Below are 23,587 nucleotides of genomic sequence, written 5' to 3' on the forward strand. Positions count from 1 at the left end.
TTCTTTAACTCTTTTCCTTCTCTACATCTTTTTTAAATTTCCTTTTACAACTCCCTCTCCTACCTTTTGCTCCCTCTCTCTCCCCCTCTCCCTCTCTCTCTCTCTCTCTCTGTCCATCCCTCCCTCAGGTGCTATGTGGCCAGGTGTTAAGACAGAGACAGGGCTGCCTGATGCAGTGCCTTCTGTTGGCCAGCCTGGGTTTCTCAGCTTCAGCTCTGCATATACCTCAACCCAGCCAGGCCAGGTGCACTATTCATACCCCAGCCAAGGCAAGCCATCGCCATCTATCAATCTCACCACCCTGACTCACATCATATAACCTAACGTAGCAGATGTAGACAGACGCCTGAGACGATTCCCTACTTCTGTTATTCAGCGCAAATGGAAGTTAGGTTGAAAATACTGTGTTCCTGAAAACCGGAAACATCCGCTTTCTGTCAACGCTACTAAGGATTCACCTCATAATAATATGCTTGATTCACACTACAGGACCAAACTGAGCCAACCTGTGCTGGGCTGGCCTGGCCACGCATCCACAATAGTTGCTCTAACTGTTCTGGAAAAGGCAATGTGGAAGAAAAATATCCAACCCAGCACATTACGGTTCTGAACAGTCCCATAGTGCAAGTCAGGCACAAGCTTACTGGACAAGGAAATCGGTGCTATGATTTATGCAGATGTGTTTTTGCACTTTTCACTACTACGGTTACTGCGCTCACTGGCGTGACTGATCTATTCATTGAAATGTATTGAGATGAAGTATTAATTCTTGTCTGCGTTTTTCCAATGTTTTGAGGTGTCTGTTTTCTCTGCCAGGCTCCAGTTTCACTACATCCAGTGTGTACACTAACATCCCCTCAGCTACCACGGCTACACCTACAGTGACTCACCAGGTAAGGACTGGCTAGCTTTGACCAGGGAAATTAGGGCCTCAAAAAGCAACACAAATTAATCTGAAAGGTCTCTGTTAGGGCTGTCGGGGTCATGAAATTTTGGCAGCTGGTTATTGTCATGCAAAAGTCTGCTGGTCTAATAGTAATTTACCATTAATTAACATAAACATGTTTAGCATCTCAAGGCTCCACTCATAGAAGCAGCATACAAGCCACTAATATGTGCCTTTTTGGAACATCTACATTTAAAGTCTAATAAATAACTGTAATATACACCATCACAATACATTCATTATTAAAAAATGAAAAATACATTTTATTTTAGGTGGTCTAAAGAAAAATGGTGGGGGTTTTTTCAGAACAGAATGAGTTGGCCTTATTGTATGTTATCTGACTACACTGTGCCATAGGCTGTAGGCTTGTTAATTTAGCTGACCAGATATGCTTATAAGTCCAGTGCCACTATTATATATTATAATTGTTTTATTTCGCCTTTATTTAACTAGGCAATTCAGTTGAGAACAAATTCTTATTTACAATGATGGCCTAGGAACAGTGGGTTAACTGCCTTGTTCATGGGGCAGAACGACAGATTTTTACCTTGTCGGCTCAGGGATTCGACCTAGCAACCTTTCGGTTACTAGTCCAACGCTCTAACCACTAGGCTACCTTTTATAGTATGAATCATATAATTGAACTTAGCTAAATAAAATAGAACAGATTTTTTTTCGGAGCGAGAGCGTAAAAGTGAGAATTTGAAACCGTTCCTATATGCTAGATGTAGAGTTTATTTGTATTAATTTTTGGGGGCTACTTTAGTCATAAATGATACAAACATTAGAAGGCCGTAGAAATCCAAAGATATTTAAGCTGCATGAAAAAAAAAGTTTGCGCTCTGTTCCATGCCTCAGGTTGCACACACTGTTCTCTCAAGTGATCATATTTTCACCCATCAGACTATTCTCACTTTAGTCTTGTCTTTACCAATATGTAAAATATATTTAGATTTAGAATGGCACATTTATCAAATGGGCAGGAACAGGGTCAAGACAAAAAATACATGTCATCCTTATGCACTGGAATAGAGAATGGAGGCCAGTTTCTCCGACGGTATGTTTTGTTCACTCATGTTAGGTAACCTCTCCGGTAATTTCGCTGCACCACAGGTGATATTCATTCCGCCCAAACTCTCTGCCATTGGCTCTCCAACCCTGTTCCAGCAGGTACCCAGTGCTTAATTTGAGAAACCAAGTGAAATCTGTTCGGGGACATCGATAGTAACATGTTTTCACAAAACATTTTTCATTAAACTGTTGACAGCCCCTCTCTGTGCGCTGGAGATAGGAATGAAGTAGATGGAAACTCAAGAGTGGTGAGATATTCTCTAAAAATCCCTATTACTAAGCTATTCAAAATCTTAAACAAATTCACTATAAGTGTAGGCTAAATCAGAATTTGTTTAATATAGGCTAGAACATGTACCAAAGATATGAGTATTTAAAATAAATAAAAACATGTTTTTCTGCCATGTGTATTATTCATTGGTTATGTATTGTATAACGGCCCAATCGTTTTGGTGGGGGGGGGGCTTGGGCTTATATAGGCCTATGCTTATTAGTAAGCTGTAATATGCCTATGGGTATTTTTGAATGAACCGTCTCCTTAGAAAGCGCTGTCCCATTTTTTTTAGTTGTTAGGCCTTGAAACAACATCCAGAATGGCCATGTTCTACTCCGTTTCAACCTATTGTTGAACTTCTTTCTTCGAATTTATCAATCACAATGGTGAGTTTTTGATGTGAATTTTTTTTTTTTCATTGCATTTGCATTGTCAGTGGTTAGAGGGACAATAGAGCCCTGAGTAGCTGGCCATTAGGACCTGAAGATCGTTAGCCAGTTGGATAGGCTACTGCTAAGGCATGTCCAGAGTGCATAAGAGGAGATTACCGTGACTCAACTTTCATGTAGAATTTTACTGCGGTCATGACTGCCGGTGTGGCGCTAATATGGTCACTGCAACTGCCCTAGTCTCTGTAGCAAAACGTCACTGGAGCATATGTAAAGTTACAACCTACGGCAAGACCAAAATCTCTACACAGAGACTTCAGTGTGGTGCAGGGTCAAAGCACAATGCATTTACGGAGTATGTCTAATGGAGTATGGCTGCCTCACAACTGCCATACTTTTGACTAGAACCCTGTGGGACACAGCCTGTAAATCCATCCTTGATTGTTTCATGTCCATTCTCTGTATGTGTCTCTCATGCTGCAGGAGTTCAGCAGCTATAACTCTCTGGGCCAGGCCCAGTTCCCTCAGTACTACGCCCCGCCTCCTAGCTACTTGCTCGCCGGCCAGCCCAATAGCGAAGGGAATGGATCCAGTGTGGGTGTGGCTGGCTATCCAGCCATCAAGACGGAGGGCAGTGCCTCCGCTGGACTGCCCAGCACTACAGGTACTTCAGCCTTACCTCATAACAATAGCTAGTACCATCTTACCTAGGGTTATAAAGCTACCGGTAGTTGACAAAAGTAAATGTTATTTTGGTAATTAACAGAATCAATAGCTATCTATGGTAACTTTGGTAATTTATACTTGAATAACTTTTAACAAATTCTTATATAGTATTCATTGTTTATCAGTGTCCATTAGTTTTTGTCTAGTAGATAGGCCAACATGAATCTAGAGAAAATATCCAAATTAATGAGAAAAAAACATCTAATCAACAATTTCATTATTTTCAAATAACTCTGTCACCTTTCCATTGATTGACGTTTTTCACAACTGCCACCAGTTTGATACCAAAACATTGACGAATAATACATATTAAAATAAATGGGTGGGGAAAAATATAAAGGATATTAAACACCAAGGGTTTATATTTAGGATAATGTTTTACAGCTTTGTCATTATATTTTGTTAAAATCATCTTGTTTAATTAAAATAGTTTACATGTGATGAGGCCACATAGAGGGCCAGAGATCATTAGACACCTGTAAAAACCTGAAGTACCCAAAAGGGCCATTAGATTTATTGTGATAGATTACATAAAATCCTTGAGAGGCCAACATTCTGGTAGTTTACTGGTAAACCTTGAAAGTTTCCAGTAATATACCCTCCCTTTGCAACCCTAGTCTTACCGTATGACCATGCAGGTATCTATAGGTACTTCTGATAACTCCCATTATCGGTGTCACAATGCCTTACCGGATGAATGTCAGTTCCATGTTTAGAATATAGCTGGATGAATTACACTGGGATCCCGTAGTTAATGTGTTATCAACATTGCTTTGATTACGGGCTTGTTAGGCCATTTAGGCTGAGGTGTTCAACATTCAACATGGGAGATTGTGTCAGTGCTCAACTGAATTGTCAGCTATCAATCCACAACCTGTCTGCCCTCTCCCTCAGACGCATCTCCACGTGAGAACCTCCCGACCGGAGTGGCCCTCCCGGCAGGCGTGGCTCTCCCCACGGGGGCCCGGGACCAGGATGAGGCAGGGAGGAGGAACCCTGCTGGCAAGGCCAAGGGGAAGGCCAAGAAATCAGACAGCAACCAGCCCACTGACAACGACCTTGAGGTAACTATAGGACCCACATGAACAGATGCACAACCACTTACTCACTCATTCACATACAAATTTACCAGCTACTAAGATGAGGTTATTTTTAAAGTAACTTTCCAGTGAAAATCTCCCTTTTTAAATGTTGTCTAACTCGTACCCAAATAATGTTGTTGACTCATCCTATCTTCGTATGTGGCCAAAGCATACATAAAAAAATCTTTAAAAAAATCAAAAACCCCACCACAGACTGTTTAAAAATGCAGTCATTCATATACAGACTTACAAATTAACCAGCTACTCAGGTGACTGGTTCTTTAATTGTCTTTGTTATTTATGTATCTGCTCTACAACATGTTATTTCGTTTTTACATGTTCATGTAATTTCATTCCTCTCCCGTCTTTCAGAGAATCTTTCTCTGGGATCTGGATGAGACGATCATCATTTTCCACTCTCTGCTCACCGGCTCCTTCGCTCAGAAGTTTGGCAAGGTGTGTCTTTGGGAATTAAGAAACATTGGGGAAATCGCAACTATCATGTTTTGCGCTGTAATCTATTATTTTACACGTCTGTATAATAGAATGAATTTCTCTGATGTGGTAAGATTTCTATTGAAATTAATATAACCTCTGTCCTGTTGGGGTTCTGTAGGACCCTGCCACAGTACTGAACCTGGGTCTTCAGATGGAGGAGCTGATCTTTGAGCTGGCAGACACACACCTGTTTTTCAATGACCTGGAGGAGTGTGACCAGGTCCATGTTGAAGACATGGCTTCTGATGACAATGGACAGGATCTGAGGTATGGACATGTCTTCAGTTATGATGCTGCTGGAAACAACCAGTAAATACAAAAGGCCATACTATTTAGCTAAATAGTGATGATTTGTGATGCTTATATCAGGAAACGGTAGAGACTCAGTGACCCTAATTTCCTCGCTCGCCACATACAATCCTCTCAGCACCTATAACTTCCTGGCGGACGGCTTCAACGGCCCCAGTGGTGGAGGGGCCCCAGGGGCCACTACTGGAGTCCAGGGTGGAGTGGAGTGGATGAGGAAACTGGCCTTCCGCTACCGCCGTCTAAAGGACCTCTACAACGGATACAAATGCAATGTGGGAGGTGAGATGTGTGACAACTGTGTTTGTCTTCAAATTTGGACTAATCACCAGACTGTGACTTACTGGGAAACCCTTAGGGCACGGTGTCCAAGCACTGATGACATCTGAATATTAATATCCGCAGTATTACTTTGAGACGTTAAAGTTGAAGCATTGTTCAAATAAAAACGGTATGCTTTTGTGTACTCTTGCCGTGTCATAGTTTCGCCTGGGAGGAATATTCCTGTTTGTGCACAGCCATTTTTTTGTGTGCAGCATCCTAGAATGTAGAATCTAACCAGACATTGATATAACAGCCAGATCTAAAGCCAGATACCAATAGATGGAAAAAGAATAGGTTGTAAATGTGTTCCTGCGCCATCTCCTGGTTGCTGTGGTAATAACCTCTAAATGCCCTGCTCTGATGGCATTGTTTTTATATACTGCATCAATGCAAGAAATTAGTGATGCTGTATTTGTTTTCTTGGGCTTTTCCTAATAACACATCTAACGCCTCTGCTCTCCTCCAGGCCTGCTGAGTCCCATGAAGAGGGAGCTGCTCCTTCGACTGCAGTCTGAGATGGAAAATGTGACGGACGCCTGGCTCAGTACGGCACTCAAATCCTTGCTGCTCATCCAGTCCAGGTCAGCACAGTGAGTTTGACATTTTAAACAATCTTTGTTCTTATTTTACAGTGTAATTTGATGCGGGGGGGGTTGTAGTGGAGTTTATTGTGGCCTTACTCTCCATGTGTGCATCCGTGTCCACAGAGGTAAGTGTATGAATGTCCTGGTGACGACCACCCAGCTGGTGCCTGCTCTGGCCAAGGTGCTGCTCTACGGCCTGGGGGACGTCTTCCCCATAGAGAACATCTACAGTGCCACCAAGATAGGTAAACTAAACCACTAACACACAGACCTTAACCCATGTTCTCCATAGCTGTGGGGTTTAAAGGATTTGTATTTGATCCAAGGTGGATGAAATGGATTAAATCCAGCATTTGAGTATCTCAGCTGAAAGTCAATCTACTAGTGTGTGTCCTTGTGACTATTTTTACTTATGATTTTGCTGTGGTCTTTCTGTAGGGAAAGAGAGCTGCTTTGAGCGCATCGTCTCTCGCTTTGGGAAGAAGGTGACCTATGTGGTGGTAGGAGATGGCCGTGATGAGGAATTTGCAGCAAAACAGGTAGGCCTATGTGCATTTGGGTATCGGCTGCATATTACAAGGTATTAAGACTGAACAAACAGCCGGCAATAATTATTCTGTGTTGCATACAGTATGTCAAGTAATTTTGGTATTCACCATTTACACTCAACACTGCAGTAAATGAGTCTTGGTGTATTGATTTGACTGTTGGTATCTCTGCTCTGTTTTTGCAGCACAACATGCCTTTCTGGCGTATCTCCACCCACGGGGACCTAGTATCCCTGCACCAAGCTCTGGAGCTAGACTTCTTGTAGAGCGGAAGGGATAGAGGTCTGACACAGAGGGAAACAGTCAGTCACACCACTGTTCGCTTGTGGAGTGACTTATTTTCTTTATTATTATTAGGTACTTGGCTCCACCCCAGCCCTCTGAAATACACACACACACACACACCTGCTGGCCCTAGTGAGTTACTCTTGCCCCAGTGTGATGGCCATGGACTAAACTGAAGTGGACTTGGGGGTGGCAGTGGTTGGGGAGCAGACTGGACAGATATACTCTCTGATGCAGGGCTCCTGCCCAGCAGCACTCTCCCTATGGCAGCTATCCTGGCACTGGGGCACAGCAGTCAGAGAGGACACAACTAAAGGGAAGAAGACAAACCTCTGGCTCCACAACTCACAGGCTGCTGTTCCTCTGTGTGCATCCCAAATGACACCCTATTCCCTATGCAGTGCACTACTTTTGACTAAGTAGTGACTATATATGGAAAAGGGTGCCATTTGGGATGCACGCTGTCTCTCATTCGTGGATTGACCAAAGCAAAGGTCTGCAGCACTGTCGGGCATCACGGACGGACGCTTTGGATTGTTTTAGAGCCCTCGGTAGCTATACATGAAAGGATAATGTCACAAAATGAATTATTTTTCTAATTTTGGGGTTATTTTGCACTCATTCCAAAGCTTGAAAACAGGATTCAATGTTACTGAGGCAGCATTGATGGGGGTTGGGAATTGTTTTAGTTTTTCTAAGCATATGATGAGATGGCTACTTAGGAATGACCTTCAATTGCCTTCTGGATGTAACCTTTCTACTAGTTATACTCTAGTACTGACAATGTGCTCCATGGAGATAGAATGTTGTGCTCATTATAAAACCACCCTTCTCTCAGCTGTCCCGACCTCTCCACTGTGTCAGACTTCAACAGCCTAACAGTCTTCTGTGGTCTTTTTACATAAACTGATGTGTGGCAAAGACAATGACTCAATGAAGAACCTAGCCTGTATTTCACTGCATGATATCTATGGACCCCAGGTTGCTGTATATTATTACCTAAGATAAGCCAAACCAGGCCTTTCTGTAAATTAACTTTAAGACTAAGGATGGGCCTTCAAAACAATGTGTAATTTCTTCAGCATTGTGCTGAAGTTCAATGTGTGTACATGTATACATAACCTTTTAGAAGCTGTCCCCACTGGGCTAACTGTTCCTCAGAGCACAGCCCTAAGTGTCCTTGAATTCCTGCAAAGGGACTTAAACTTGACAAATAGCATTTAAAAGCAGTTTGCTGAAAGGAATGGCAAATGGCACAATCCAATCACATGTTGTTTAAGATACAGTGCAATTGTTGTTATTGTTCAATACTGGAAATTACGTTAGACCAAGTCACAGGAGGTTTGTCTGGTCAATCTGGTCCTGATTACCTCACATGGCAGATATTTTCCATCAAAGATCAACTGCTTGAGTCATTGATAAATGGAAATGTGTGTAGGTCGCAATTGTAAAATCAATCTTTAGCTGATTTGCATGGTGTGGGTCACACAACCCCCAGATACCATTATTTCAATGTGGTGGGTAACTTACCAAAAATATGTGTTGATTTATTTCCCAAGTGTTTCCCACAGTTTCCAAATACCACAGATGTTCCTATCGTCACATTGGTAATTCATCTGTGAACTAGCTGGGGTGCCCAAAAAATATACAGCCGCTGCCTGCTTGCAGTGTAGTCAGTCGATCTACCCTCATCATTATACATATTGGGGGGGGAACAGGGATGACCGTGCAATACATTTCTGGTCAGTGGTAATGGTATGCCTGTTATTAACTGGTCTATATTTCAAGGGACATTTTGTTGCCGCATGTAGCTAGCTGGTCAAGAGAGGTGGTTAGAGGGTTGATATTATTAAAGCCTGGTCTGTGTGAGATTATGACTAAACAATACTGAGCCTGAAGAAGATTTGGCAATTTTACACACCCCTGCAGCTTGACCGTTAAGAATGTGTTCTTTGTGTATTTGTTTGCATCTTTCTAGAGTGTCTTGTACATATTTGTATTGTGCCTTTTTAGCCATCTATATTGTATATGAATATATCATCTCTAAGGGAAATACTTAAGTTGTGTTAAATGCATTTATCAAAGATGGTTGTTGTTACACTTTAGTTTAAGTGTTATTTTACTACTCATATCTTCTTCTTTTTTTACCGTCATTAATCGGTGCTGAAATCTTTTATTTTAACTATCAGTAGCACTGAAAAGCTTACTGTATGTGAATAATGTATTTTTTCCTTTTGAATAAGTTTTATTTTCTTGTTTTGATTGTCCTGCCGATGACAAATGTTACAGCGGAAATTCTCTCCTTTAAAGACGATTCGCAGCTTTGTTCACCAAGTCATCGCATCCTTCCCTTTTGTTGAAAACTGAATCCCAATGCTGTCATGTAGCATTTCTGAGTCGCTGTGACTGGCTTTTACCGCTTAGACAATCAAATCTGTATCACATGGTACTTTGAATGGTGCCCAGATCCACCGCCTACGGTGAAGCATGTATATAGACTTGCAGTATGTTTGGTGTATGTTCTCCTAAAACAGTACATGTTACTACCTAATGGAGTTGAGAGGAAATGGATGCATTGTAAAATGATGAATTAGATCCTTTAGAATGGAAGGGGGACATGGCATTTTGTGGAGTTGACACACATTTGGAAGTCAGCATACCCAAACCAAAATCCCTTTTATTGTTTTGTTTTTTATTGTTGAACTGTTCATTCGATCATCTTTAGTTTTGTTTGCCTTTCACCCTTTTTGATTGGTATGATTTAGTTTGTTTTATCTTAGGTGTTTACGGTGCATGTATTTCTATCAGTGATGGTTTCTGATTTAAAGTACTCTGTTGCTAAACAAGTTGATTGTTTAAAAAAAATGGTCTGCTTTTTGCATTTCCCTTGGATTTGTGTTGAAGACTAAGAACTATGTACAATTTTATAAGTGCATTTTGACAAGTCTCTGTTGGCTGTCATGTAGTGATTTACATTTCAAATGCAAGGAGCTATGAAGGCACAGCTTTGTAGGGACATATCTGGCTCAACTCGATCATGTTATTTCTTGAATACTCCGCTAGTGTGACTATCTTCTGTAGAAAAAAAGCCTTGACGATAAAACATGTAAGGGACGTGTTTTCCCACCCCACTTTTTTTGTCTGGGACCAGAACACTGTTGAAGGCCCAATAAGGTTGTCCTGTGTATAATAACACTCAAGGCAATTGTAAATACAAATAAAATGTCTTTGAAAGTGCCTGGTTTTCATTGTCTTTGCACATTTTATGCAAATGTACACCATAAAGTGCTTCAGAACCTCTCGCTAGCAGCTGTATGAAAGAGATTGTGTGAGAGATGACACTTATTAAATCCCCTGAGGTTATTACCATCGAATCCTAAAAATGTCCACGCTGGAGGCCCTGCTAACGTTTCAGTATGTAACCCTGATCCGCTGTGGTCACGAGACTGCAGTAGTAAGAACTTCATGACAATAATACACATTTCTGGAATGTTTACCGTGCTATGGGAAGCTCAATTCGTCTAATAGTATGCCCCGGTGACTTCAGAGGCTCTGTCCCCTTCCTCTGATGGAATGTACCACCGGCTCGGTTCAAATCGTCGGCAGCTCAGAGATCAGAAATGTTTCGATTTCTGGATTAACTACCTTGCGCTATCCTGGGGCACAAGGTTGTTAAGGCTATTACTCAGTGGCTTTCTTCCATGCTATGCCAGAGGCCTGGGTCTAACAACTTCAAACTGCCTAATTCGGAGCTGCTAAAGCAGGATTTTAAAGAGCTGATAACTTTAAAAGATTCAATACGGCGGTAAATCTGTGATCACAAATGTGATCACTGTCCTGTTGCATGTATTAAAACCCTTTGATGCATACAATCACATATTTGTGATCATTGTTGAGTGCACGGTCCCTGCAGCGAACCATCACTAATATGATTGGAACAGTAGCAACAGAACGTATTGTAATGACCTGACTAGATCATAAATGAACAATTGTCCAGACAGAGGCTTGAGTTTGCGAATTGACGGTTTATTAAACCAACTTTACACAGGCTACTGTTTGGGCCGTAGCACACGCCAAAAAGATGACAGATAACCCACAAGCCAATCGTGACCTTCTCTTGGGAAGCCCAGACGTAAGAGAGCGAGAACAAAGGCTGAACCTGGTCTTAACTTCCAATGCTCCACCCCCCTGCCCAACCCCCCTCCACGCCACTCCGCCAACCACCAGGATGCCCGGCATCAGAACATTCCAGGCATTCCCGTGATTGGCAGATAGCAGGTTGATTGACATGTCGGACCCCGCGAACACCGGGTACTGGTCAGTACAACACAACCACCTCCTAGCCTAACACATAACACACAGCTGTCTGTGCGGGTCGCTACAGTATGATGCAACAAACGCGTCTAAACTATCATTGTCTGAAAAGCATCCAAATAATATTTTGTACTAATTGGAAATAAGTCTTCACAACTTTATTCCTCAATTTCATCTTTTATTGTAAAAGATAAACGCGAACGTCATCCAAACATCACCCGAACACATCCACAGCCAAACTCATTCCATAAACCAGTCTAAATAACAGGTTACGCTGACCAAAACATAAGTTAGTAACCTGACAGTTAGACTTATTTACCACATCTCTGGTGAGTACAAGGGAGAAATGCAATATTGTTTAGAAAAGCGATGCGTGTCAGCTAAATTAACAGCAGTTAAATGATTTATGATGGCAGCCATGTTTGTTTGACAAGTAAATACTCCCTAATCCCAGAATGCCATTCACTAAAACGCAAATAAACTAATTAAAAGATGTCTGCACCCTTTGTCTGAAAAATATGAATTTAGATTTGTAATATGCTGAAAAGTAGCCAAACTTCAATGTACTTGTTATAATGTATACAAGAACTGGAGCACATGACTTGACAAGTCGTTTACAGTTTTTGACAAATCACAAAGCAAATAAAATGTTAGCACCTCACAGATCATCACTTCAAATAGAAGCCGACTGCCCAGTTTAACCATACGCGAAAGTTTATCAGGGTTGTCAAGTTTGGATGAAACCACTATGATGGGGGATTTATCAATAAACAGGGGCAAACACAGGAGAAGTTTATAAGTTAAATACAAAATAAAACCCCTGGAAGGGGGAGTGGGGTATGTGCTGGCAACCCTGAGGTACCATAGTTACAATCTGATGCCAAATTCAAACAACTGGGAACTCAGAAAGACAACTTTGAACTTTTTGAACGGTCATCCAACTCGGGCCTCTTTCTAGAGCTCCAACTTTCCGACCTGAAGATCACTGACATCATGATTTGACCCAGAGGAGGTGCGGTATATAGCCAATATACCACGGCTAAGGGCTGTTCTTAAGCACGACGCAACACGGAGTGCCTGGACACAGCCCTTAGCCGTGGTGTATTGGCCATATATCACAAACCCAATAAGGTGCCTTATTGCTATTATAAACTGGTTACCAACACAATTAGAGCAGTAAAAATACATGTTTTGTCATACCCGTGGTATATGGTCTGATATACCATGGCTGTCAGCCAATCAGCATTCAGTGCTGAACCAACCAGTTTATAACCTAATTATCCAACATTTCGACAGAAAAGCTGTCTTCATCAGGGTATAATGACAAACACTATGGGGAACGAGTTTAGTGTCTCAGGACACATACAAGTGTCTGTAATCATGGCCGGGTATCGCCTGATATCATTGGTTAATTCCCAGATATAAAAATAACATACAAAAAACATGAATGGATAGCGTACGATCGTAGATACAATTTGGCTACACACATTTACAATGAGTAGCATAATCCCAATGGTTTCAGATCAAAGTCTACATTGAGACCAAATGGAGCAAGGGTCTTTAAATGAAATATCCAGGCATCCTCTCGTTTTATTAATAAATTGTCGAGGTCACCCAATCTCCTAGGGAGGGTGACATGTTCGATGCCGATATAACGTTGGGGCGAAATCGAGAGGTTCACTTACAAAACGTGAGCCGCAACTGGGTAAATCGGGTTTTTGCACCTAATGGTGCTACGATGCTCCGAGGGGAGCTGTTCTGTGAGTGGTCTAATAAAAAGTCAACAAAAGTCGATAAAGGGGACGTTACTGTGTCAATGCCCGCTACAGTGGGGCGCCCTGCAGGTTTTGTAACATTCTTGTGTAATTTCGGCAAAGTATATAAAGTTACAATTTTAGGGTGTTGAATAACCAAAAAGTCGTGTTTTTTTTTGGTGATCTGACCAGAACTTAAAACCCATCTAGGACAGTAAAGATAGTGTTCTGAAATTAGGAAGTGGGGTCACTTCTGAGTTTCTTGTAAGAGGTGTTGTCAAGCAGTTGTATATGACACTCCTTTACATAAACTGTACTATTCATGAGTACAACCGACCCACCCTTATCAGCAAGGCGGGTAAGGACTGATGTATCGGATTGTAAATCAAGCAATGCTTGTGTTTCATTCTCTGTTAAATTATGGAAGGATATATACTCCTGTTTTGTTCTGAAGGAGATTACCAACATATTTTTCAACGAGTCTGCAATATGTCTCAATAGAGTGATTGTGATTGGCTGGAGGTATAAAATAACTCTTACTTCTAAAAGAAGTTGGAGTATGTGAGCAAACTACATGTTCAGTTGAAATATCACGATTAGGGGAGCTGAAGTTTTCCATTAAAGGGATGTTCCAACAACAAACAAACACTGCTAGCCAGCACCTCGCCTAAACAGGTGTTCTACTCTGCTAGCCAGCACCTCCCCTAAACAGGTGTTCTACTCTGCTAGCCAGCACCTCGCCTAAACAGATGTTCTACTCTGCTAGCCAGCACCTCGCCTAAACAGGTGTTCTACTCTGCTAGCCAATCTCCCAATCTCCCTTTTTAAATGTTGTCTAACTCGTACCCAAATAATGTTGTTGACTCATCCTATCTTCGTATGTGGCCAAAGCATACATACATTTTTTTTTTTTAAATTCAAAAACCCCACCACAGACTGTTTAAAAATGCAGTCATTCATATACAGACTTACAAATTAACCAGCTACTCAGGTGACTGGTTCTTTAATTGTCTTTGTTATTTATGTATCTGCTCTACAACATGTTATTTCGTTTTTACATGTTCATGTAATTTCATTCCTCTCCCGTCTTTCAGAGAATCTTTCTCTGGGATCTGGATGAGACGATCATCATTTTCCACTCTCTGCTCACCGGCTCCTTCGCTCAGAAGTTTGGCAAGGTGTGTCTTTGGGAATTAAGAAACATTGGGGAAATCGCAACTATCATGTTTTGCGCTGTAATCTATTATTTTACACGTCTGTATAATAGAATTAATTTCTCTGATGTGGTAAGATTTCTATTGAAATTAATATAACCTCTGTCCTGTTGGGGTTCTGTAGGACCCTGCCACAGTACTGAACCTGGGTCTTCAGATGGAGGAGCTGATCTTTGAGCTGGCAGACACACACCTGTTTTTCAATGACCTGGAGGAGTGTGACCAGGTCCATGTTGAAGACATGGCTTCTGATGACAATGGACAGGATCTGAGGTATGGACATGTCTTCAGTTATGATGCTGCTGGAAACAACCAGTAAATACAAAAGGCCATACTATTTAGCTAAATAGTGATGATTTGTGATGCTTATATCAGGAAACGGTAGAGACTCAGTGACCCTAATTTCCTCGCTTGCCACATACAATCCTCTCAGCACCTATAACTTCCTGGCGGACGGCTTCAACGGCCCCAGTGGTGGAGGGGCCCCAGGGGCCACTACTGGAGTCCAGGGTGGAGTGGAGTGGATGAGGAAACTGGCCTTCCGCTACCGCCGTCTAAAGGACCTCTACAACGGATACAAATGCAATGTGGGAGGTGAGATGTGTGACAACTGTGTTTGTCTTCAAATTTGGACTAATCACCAGACTGTGACTTACTGGGAAACCCTTAGGGCACGGTGTCCAAGCACTGATGACATCTGAATATTAATATCCGCAGTATTACTTTGAGACGTTAAAGTTGAAGTATTGTTCAAATAAAAACGGTATGCTTTTGTGTACTCTTGCCGTGTCATAGTTTCGCCTGGGAGGAATATTCCTGTTTGTGCACAGCCATTTTTTTGTGTGCAGCATCCTAGAATGTAGAATCTAACCAGACATTGATATAACAGCCAGATCTAAAGCCAGATACCAATAGATGGAAAAAGAATAGGTTGTAAATGTGTTCCTGCGCCATCTCCTGGTTGCTGTGGTAATAACCTCTAAATGCCCTGCTCTGATGGCATTGTTTTTATATACTGCATCAATGCAAGAAATTAGTGATGCTATATTTGTTTTCTTGGGCTTTTCCTGGTAATAACACATCTAACGCCTCTGCTCTCCTCCAGGCCTGCTGAGTCCCATGAAGAGGGAGCTGCTCCTTCGACTGCAGTCTGAGATGGAAAATGTGACGGACGCCTGGCTCAGTACGGCACTCAAATCCTTGCTGCTCATCCAGTCCAGGTCAGCACAGTGAGTTTGACATTTTAAACAATCTTTGTTCTTATTTTACAGTGTAATTTGATGCGGGGGGGGGGTTGTAGTGGAGTTTATTGTGGCCTTACTCACCATGTGTGCATCCGTGTCCACAGAGGTAAGTGTATGAATGTCCTGGTGACGACCACCCAGCTGGTGCCTGCTCTGGCCAAGGTGCTGCTCTACGGCCTGGGGGACGTCTTCCCCATAGAGAACATCTACAGTGCCACCAAGATAGGTAAACTAAACCACTAACACACAGACCTTAACCCATGTTCTCCATAGCTGTGGGGTTTAAAGGATTTGTATTTGATCCAAGGTGGATGAAATGGATTAAATCCAGCATTTGAGTATCTCAGCTGAAAGTCAATCTACTAGTGTGTGTCCTTGTGACTATTTTTACTTATGATTTTTCTGTGGTCTTTCTGTAGGGAAAGAGAGCTGCTTTGAGCGCATCGTCTCTCGCTTTGGGAAGAAGGTGACCTATGTGGTGGTAGGAGATGGCCGTGATGAGGAATTTGCAGCAAAACAGGTAGGCCTATGTGCATTTGGGTATCGGCTGCATATTACAAGGTATTAAGACTGAACAAACAGCCGGCAATAATTATTCTGTGTTGCATACAGTATGTCAAGTACTTTTGGTATTCACCATTTACACTCAACACTGCAGTAAATGAGTCTTGGTGTATTGATTTGACTGTTGGTATCTCTGCTCTGTTTTTGCAGCACAACATGCCTTTCTGGCGTATCTCCACCCACGGGGACCTAGTATCCCTGCACCAAGCTCTGGAGCTAGACTTCTTGTAGAGCGGAAGGGATAGAGGTCTGACACAGAGGGAAACAGTCAGTCACACCACTGTTCGCTTGTGGAGTGACTTATTTTCTTTATTATTATTAGGTACTTGGCTCCACCCCAGCCCTCTGAAATACACACACACACACACACCTGCTGGCCCTAGTGAGTTACTCTTGCCCCAGTGTGATGGCCATGGACTAAACTGAGGTGGACTTGGGGGTGGCAGTGGTTGGGGAGCAGACTGGACAGATATACTCTCTGATGCAGGGCTCCTGCCCAGCAGCACTCTCCCTATGGCAGCTATCCTGGCACTGGGGCACAGCAGTCAGAGAGGACACAACTAAAGGGAAGAAGACAAACCTCTGGCTCCACAACTCACAGGCTGCTGTTCCTCTGTGTGCATCCCAAATGACACCCTATTCCCTATGCAGTGCACTACTTTTGACTAAGTAGTGACTATATATGGAAAAGGGTGCCATTTGGGATGCACGCTGTATCTCATTCGTGGATTGACCAAAGCAAAGGTCTGCAGCACTGTCGGGCATCACGGACGGACGCTTTGGATTGTTTTAGAGCCCTCGGTAGCTATACATGAAAGGATAATGTCACAAAATGAATTATTTTTCTAATTTTGGGGTTATTTTGCACTCATTCCAAAGCTTGAAAACAGGATTCAATGTTACTGAGGCAGCATTGATGGGGGTTGGGAATTGTTTTAGTTTTTCTAAGCATATGATGAGATGGCTACTTAGGAATGACCTTCAATTGCCTTCTGGATGTAACCTTTCTACTAGTTATACTCTAGTACTGACAATGTGCTCCATGGAGATAGAATGTTGTGCTCATTATAAAACCACCCTTCTCTCAGCTGTCCTGACCTCTCCACTGTGTCAGACTTCAACAGCCTAACAGTCTTCTGTGGTCTTTTTACATAAACTGATGTGTGGCAAAGACAATGACTCAATGAAGAACCTAGCCTGTATTTCACTGCATGATATCTATGGACCCCAGGTTGCTGTATATTATTACCTAAGATAAGCCAAACCAGGCCTTTCTGTAAATTAACTTTAAGACTAAGGATGGGCCTTCAAAACAATGTGTAATTTCTTCAACATTGTGCTGAAGTTCAATGTGTGTACATGTATACATAACCTTTTAGAAGCTGTCCCCACTGGGCTAACTGTTCCTCAGAGCACAGCCCTAAGTGTCCTTGAATTCCTGCAAAGGGACTTAAACTTGACAAATAGCATTTAAAAGCAGTTTGCTGAAAGGAATGGCAAATGGCACAATCCAATCACATGTTATTTAAGATACAGTGCAATTGTTGTTATTGTTCAATACTGGAAATTACGTTAGACCAAGTCACAGGAGGTTTGTCTGGTCAATCTGGTCCTGATTACCTCACATGGCAGATATTTTCCATCAAAGATCAACTGCTTGATTCATTGATAAATGGAAATGTGTGTAGGTCGCAATTGTAAAATCAATCTTTAGCTGATTTGCATGGTGTGGGTCACACAACCCCCAGATACCATTATTTCAATGTGGTGGGTAACTTACCAAAAATATGTGTTGATTTATTTCCCAAGTGTTTCCCACAGTTTCCAAATACCACAGATGTTCCTATCGTCACATTGGTAATTCATCTGTGAACTAGCTGGGGTGCCCAAAAATATACAGCCGCTGCCTGCTTGCAGTGTAGTCAGTCGATCTACCCTCATCATTATACATATTGGGGGGAACAGGGATGACCGTGCAATACATTTCTGGTCAGTGGTAATGGTATGCCTGTTATTAACTGGTCTATATTTCAAGGGACATTTTGTTGCCGCATGTAGCTAGCTGGTCAAGAGAGGTGGTTAGAGGGTTGATATTATTAAAGCCTGGTCTGTGTGAGATTATGACTAAACAATACTGAGCCTGAAGAAGATTTGGCAATTTTACACACCCCTGCAGCTTGACCGTTAAGAATGTGTTCTTTGTGTATTTGTTTGCATCTTTCTAGAGTGTCTTGTACATATTTGTATTGTGCCTTTTTAGCCATCTATATTGTATATGAATATATCATCTCTAAGGGAAATACTTAAGTTGTGTTAAATGCATTTATCAAAGATGGTTGTTGTTACACTTTAGTTTAAGTGTTATTTTACTACTCATATCTTCTTCTTTTTTTACCGTCATTAATCGGTGCTGAAATCTTTTAACTATCAGTAGCACTGAAAAGCTTACTGTATGTGAATAATGTATTTTTTCCTTTTGAATAAGTTTTATTTTCTTGTTTTGATTGTCCTGCCGATGACAAATGTTACAGCGGAAATTCTCTCCTTTAAAGACGATTCGCAGCTTTGTTCACCAAGTCATCGCATCCTTCCCTTTTGTTGAAAACTGAATCCCAATGCTGTCATGTAGCATTTCTGAGTCGCTGTGACTGGCTTTTACCGCTTAGACAATCAAATCTGTATCACATGGTACTTTGAATGGTGCCCAGATCCACCGCCTACGGTGAAGCATGTATATAGACTTGCAGTATGTTTGGTGTATGTTCTCCTAAAACAGTACATGTTACTACCTAATGGAGTTGAGAGGAAATGGATGCATTGTAAAATGATGAATTAGATCCTTTAGAATGGAAGGGGGACATGGCATTTTGTGGAGTTGACACACATTTGGAAGTCAGCATACCCAAACCAAAATCCTTTTTATTGTTTTGTTGTTTATTGTTGAACTGTTCATTCGATCATCTTTAGTTTTGTTTGCCTTTCACCCTTTTTGATTGGTATGATTTAGTTTGTTTTATCTTAGGTGTTTACGGTGCATGTATTTCTATCAGTGATGGTTTCTGATTTAAAGTACTCTGTTGCTAAACAAGTTGATTGTTTAAAAAAAATGGTCTGCTTTTTGCATTTCCCTTGGATTTGTGTTGAAGACTAAGAACTATGTACAATTTTATAAGTGCATTTTGACAAGTCTCTGTTGGCTGTCATGTAGTGATTTACATTTCAAATGCAAGGAGCTATGAAGGCACAGCTTTGTAGGGACATATCTGGCTCAACTCGATCATGTTATTTCTTGAATACTCCGCTAGTGTGACTATCTTCTGTAGAAAAAAGCCTTGACGATAAAACATGTAAGGGACGTGTTTTCCCACCCCACTTTTTTTGTCTGGGACCAGAACACTGTTGAAGGCCCAATAAGGTTGTCCTGTGTATAATAACACTCAAGGCAATTGTAAATACAAATAAAATGTCTTTGAAAGTGCCTGGTTTTCATTGTCTTTGCACATTTTATGCAAATGTACACCATAAAGTGCTTCAGAACCTCTCGCTAGCAGCTGTATGAAAGAGATTGTGTGAGAGATGACACTTATTAAATCCCCTGAGGTTATTACCATCGAATCCTAAAAATGTCCACGCTGGAGGCCCTGCTAACGTTTCAGTATGTAACCCTGATCCGCTGTGGTCACGAGACTGCAGTAGTAAGAACTTCATGACAATAATACACATTTCTGGAATGTTTACCGTGCTATGGGAAGCTCAATTCGTCTAATAGTATGCCCCGGTGACTTCAGAGGCTCTGTCCCCTTCCTCTGATGGAATGTACCACCGGCTCGGTTCAAATCGTCGGCAGCTCAGAGATCAGAAATGTTTCGATTTCTGGATTAACTACCTTGCGCTATCCTGGGGCACAAGGTTGTTAAGGCTATTACTCAGTGGCTTTCTTCCATGCTATGCCAGAGGCCTGGGTCTAACAACTTCAAACTGCCTAATTCGGAGCTGCTAAAGCAGGATTTTAAAGAGCTGATAACTTTAAAAGATTCAATACGGCGGTAAATCTGTGATCACAAATGTGATCACTGTCCTGTTGCATGTATTAAAACCCTTTGATGCATACAATCACATATTTGTGATCATTGTTGAGTGCACGGTCCCTGCAGCGAACCATCACTAATATGATTGGAACAGTAGCAACAGAACGTATGATGCAACAAACGCGTCTAAACTATCATTGTCTGAAAAGCATCCAAATAATATTTTGTACTAATTGGAAATAAGTCTTCACGACTTTATTCCTCAATTTCATATATTATTGTAAAAGATAAACGCGAACGTCATCCACAGCCAAACTCATTCCATAAACCAGTCTAAATAACAGGTTACGCTGACCAAAATATAAATTAGTAACCTAACAGTTAGACTTATTTACCACATCTCTGGTGAGTACAAGGGAGAAATGCAATATTGTTTAGAAAAGCGATGCGTGTCAGCTAAATTAACAGCAGTTAAATGATTTATGATGGCAGCCATGTTTGTTTGACAAGTAAATACTCCCTAATCCCAGAATGCCATTCACTAAAACGCAAATAAACTAATTAAAAGATGGCTGCACCCTTTGTCTGAAAAATATGAATTTAGATTTGTAATATGCTGAAAAGTGGCCAAACTTCAATGTACTTGTTATAGTGTATACAAGAACTGGAGCACATGACTTGACAAGTCGTTTACAGTTTTTGACAAATCACAAAGCAAATAAAATGTTATCACCTCACAGATCATCACTTCAAATAGAAGCCGACTGCCCAGTTTAACCATACACGAAAGTTTATCAGGGTTGTCAAGTTTGGATGAAACCACTATGATGGGGGGATTTATCAATAAACAGGGGCAAACACAGGAGAAGTTTATAAGTTAAATACAAAATAAAACCCCTGGAAGGGGGAGTGGGGTATGTGCTGGCAACCCTGAGGTACCATAGTTACAATCTGATGCCAAATTCAAACAACTGGGAACTCAGAAAGACAACTTTGAACTTTTTGAACGGTCATCCAACTCGGGCCTCTTTCTAGAGCTCCAACTTTCCGACCTGAAGATCACTGACATCATGATTTGACCCCGAGGAGGTGCGGTATGTAGCCAATATACCACGGCTAAGGGCTGTTCTTAAGCGCGACGCAACACGGAGTGCCTGGACACAGCCCTTAGCCGTGGTGCATCGGCCATATATCACAAACCCAATAAGGTGCCTTATTGCTATTATATACTGGTTACCAACACAATTAGAGCAGTAAAAATACATGTTTTGTCATACCCGTGGTATATGGTCTGATATACCATGGCTGTCAGCCAATCAGCATTCAGTGCTGAACCAACCAGTTTATAACCTAATTATCCAACATTTCGACAGAAATGCTGTCTTCATCAGGGTATAATGACAAACACTATAGGGCACGAGTTTAGTGTCTCAGGACACATACAAGTGTCTGTAATCATGGCCGGGTATGGCCTGATATCATTGGTTCCCAATTCCCAGATATAAAAATAACATACAAAAAACATGAATGGATAGCGTACGATCGTAGATACAATTTGGCTACACACATGTACAATGAGTAGCAAAATCACAATGGTTTCAGATCAAAGTCTACATTGAGACCAAAGGGAGCAAGGGTCTTTAAATGAAATATCCAGGCATCCTCTCGTTTTATTAAGAAATTGTCGAGGTCACCCAATCTCCTAGGGAGGGTGACATGTTCGATGCCGATATAACGTTGGGGTGAAATCGAGAGGTTCACTTACAAAAAGTGAGCCGCAACTGGGTAAATCGAGTTTTTGCACCTAATGGTGCTACGATGCTTCGAGGGGAGCTGTTCTGTGAGTGGTCTAATAAAAAGTCAACAAAAGTCGATAAAGGGGACGTTACTGTGTCAATGCCCGCTACAGTGGGGCGCCCTGCAGGTTTTGTAACATTCTTGTGTAATTTCGGCAAAGTATAGAAAGTTACAATTTTAGGGTGTTGAATAACCAAAAAGTCGTGTGTTTTTTTGGTGATCTGACCAGAACTTAAAACCCATCTAGGACAGTAAAGATAGTGTTCTGAAATTAGGAAGTGGGGTCACCTCTGAGTTTCTTGTAAGAGATGTTGTCAAGCAGTTGTCTATGACACTCCTTTACATAAACTGTACTATTCATGAGTACAACCGACCCACCCTTATCAGCAAGGCGGGTAAGGACTGATGTATCGGATTGTAAATCAAGCAATGCTTGTGTTTCATTCTCTGTTAAATTATGGAAGGATATATACTCCTGTTTTGTTCTGAAGGAGATTACCAACATATTTTTCAACGAGTCTGCAATATGTCTCAATAGAGTGATTGCGATTGGCTTGAGGTATAAAATAACTCTTACTTCTAAAAGAAGTTGGAGTATGTGAGCAAACTACATGTTCAGTTGAAATATCACGATTAGGGGAGCAGAAGTTTTCCATTAAAAGGATGTTCCAACAACAAAAAAACACTGCTAGCCAGCACCTCGCCTAAACAGGTGTTCTACTCCGCTAGCCAGCACCTCCCCTAAACAGGTGTTCTACTCTGCTAGCCAGCACCTCGCCTAAACAGGTGTTCTACTCCGCTAGCCAGCACCTCGCCTAAACAGGTGTTCTACTCCGCTAGCCAGCACCTCGCCTAAACAGGTGTTCTACTCCGCTAGCCAGCACCTCGCCTAAACAGGTGTTCTACTCCGCTAGCCAGCACCTCGCCTAAACAGGTGTTCTACTCCGCTAGCCAGCACCTCGCCTAAACAGGTGTTCTACTCCGCTAGCCAGCACCTCGCCTAAACAGGTGTTCTACTCCGCTAGCCAGCACCTCGCCTAAACAGGTGTTCTACTCTGCTAGCCAGCACCTCGCCTAAACAGATGTTCTACTCTGCTAGCCAGCACCTCGCCTAAACAGATGTTCTACTCTGCTAGCCAGCACCTCGCCTAAACAGGTGTTCTACTCCGCTAGCCAGCACCTCGCCTAAACAGGTGTTCTACTCCGCTAGCCAGCACCTCGCCTAAACAGGTGTTCTACTCCGCTAGCCAGCACCTCGCCTAAACAGGTGTTCTACTCTGCTAGCCAGCACCTCGCCTAAACAGGTGTTCTACTCTGCTAGCCAGCACCTCGCCTAAACTGGTGTGCGTTTCTTTCGCCTCCAGATTCATCTGTAAAAGAGACCTTGGTCTCATCATGACTCCCTGTCAAAATAAAGTTTAAATATATATTTTTAAAGGACCTTGGTATTTTCACCAGTGTGGGAAGGGCTCACACAGCCATCTGTCATGTGGATTCCATCTCCACATGTGACAGACCATTTAGTCATTGTGGGTAAATTGTGACTGAATGACTAATTGAGACTGACTGCAATGTCGGCTGCAATGTCAAACAAGCCCATACAGCCTTCTCCGTGTTCTGGAGGTCTCTGATGATCAAT

At 41.9% G+C, this 23,587-nt stretch overlaps 2 protein-coding genes across 5 annotated transcripts in view; both read left to right on the forward strand.

Moving 5' to 3' along the window:
* LOC135549738 (eyes absent homolog 3-like) overlaps positions 1-10,270 on the forward strand; it is a 28,006-nt gene extending 17,736 nt beyond the window's left edge. For 2 of the 4 annotated variants that reach the window (XM_064979994.1, XM_064979993.1), the window contains exons 8-18: positions 129-269; positions 817-893; positions 3,164-3,344; positions 4,301-4,470; positions 4,861-4,944; positions 5,105-5,253; positions 5,414-5,574; positions 6,083-6,206; positions 6,324-6,445; positions 6,639-6,739; positions 6,934-10,270. In XM_064979994.1, coding sequence (XP_064836066.1) covers positions 129-269; positions 817-893; positions 3,164-3,344; positions 4,301-4,470; positions 4,861-4,944; positions 5,105-5,253; positions 5,414-5,574; positions 6,083-6,206; positions 6,324-6,445; positions 6,639-6,739; positions 6,934-7,014 — 1,391 coding nt within the window. In that variant the 3' untranslated portion in view covers positions 7,015-10,270. The remainder of the gene's footprint in view (positions 1-128; positions 270-816; positions 894-3,163; positions 3,345-4,300; positions 4,471-4,860; positions 4,945-5,104; positions 5,254-5,413; positions 5,575-6,082; positions 6,207-6,323; positions 6,446-6,638; positions 6,740-6,933) is intronic. The other 2 variants (XM_064979995.1, XM_064979996.1) reach the window with 2 other exon arrangements.
* Positions 10,271-10,415: 145 nt separating this feature from the next.
* LOC135549279 (eyes absent homolog 3-like) lies at positions 10,416-19,601 on the forward strand. The gene is made up of 8 exons (XM_064979298.1): positions 10,416-10,487; positions 14,196-14,279; positions 14,440-14,588; positions 14,749-14,909; positions 15,421-15,535; positions 15,664-15,785; positions 15,979-16,079; positions 16,274-19,601. Exons 1-8 carry the CDS (start codon positions 10,416-10,418, stop codon positions 16,352-16,354), a joined length of 885 nt encoding a protein of 294 aa, XP_064835370.1. The 3' UTR covers positions 16,355-19,601.
* Positions 19,602-23,587: the final 3,986 nt, after the last annotated feature.

Source organism: Oncorhynchus masou, chromosome 12, assembly GCF_036934945.1.
Source record: "Oncorhynchus masou masou isolate Uvic2021 chromosome 12, UVic_Omas_1.1, whole genome shotgun sequence".
Taxonomy (NCBI): Eukaryota; Metazoa; Chordata; class Actinopteri; order Salmoniformes; family Salmonidae; genus Oncorhynchus; species Oncorhynchus masou.

Excerpts from the sequence above, each read along its gene's own strand:
- LOC135549279 (XM_064979298.1), top strand. The coding sequence starts at position 10,416 with ATGTCCACGCTGGAGGCCCTGCTAACGTTTCAGTATGTAACCCTGATC. Across the intron at positions 15,536-15,663 it reads TTGCTGCTCATCCAGTCCAG|AGGTAAGTGTATGAATGTCC; the intron begins GTCAGCACAGTG and ends CCGTGTCCACAG. Across the intron at positions 15,786-15,978 it reads CTACAGTGCCACCAAGATAG|GGAAAGAGAGCTGCTTTGAG; the intron begins GTAAACTAAACC and ends GTCTTTCTGTAG.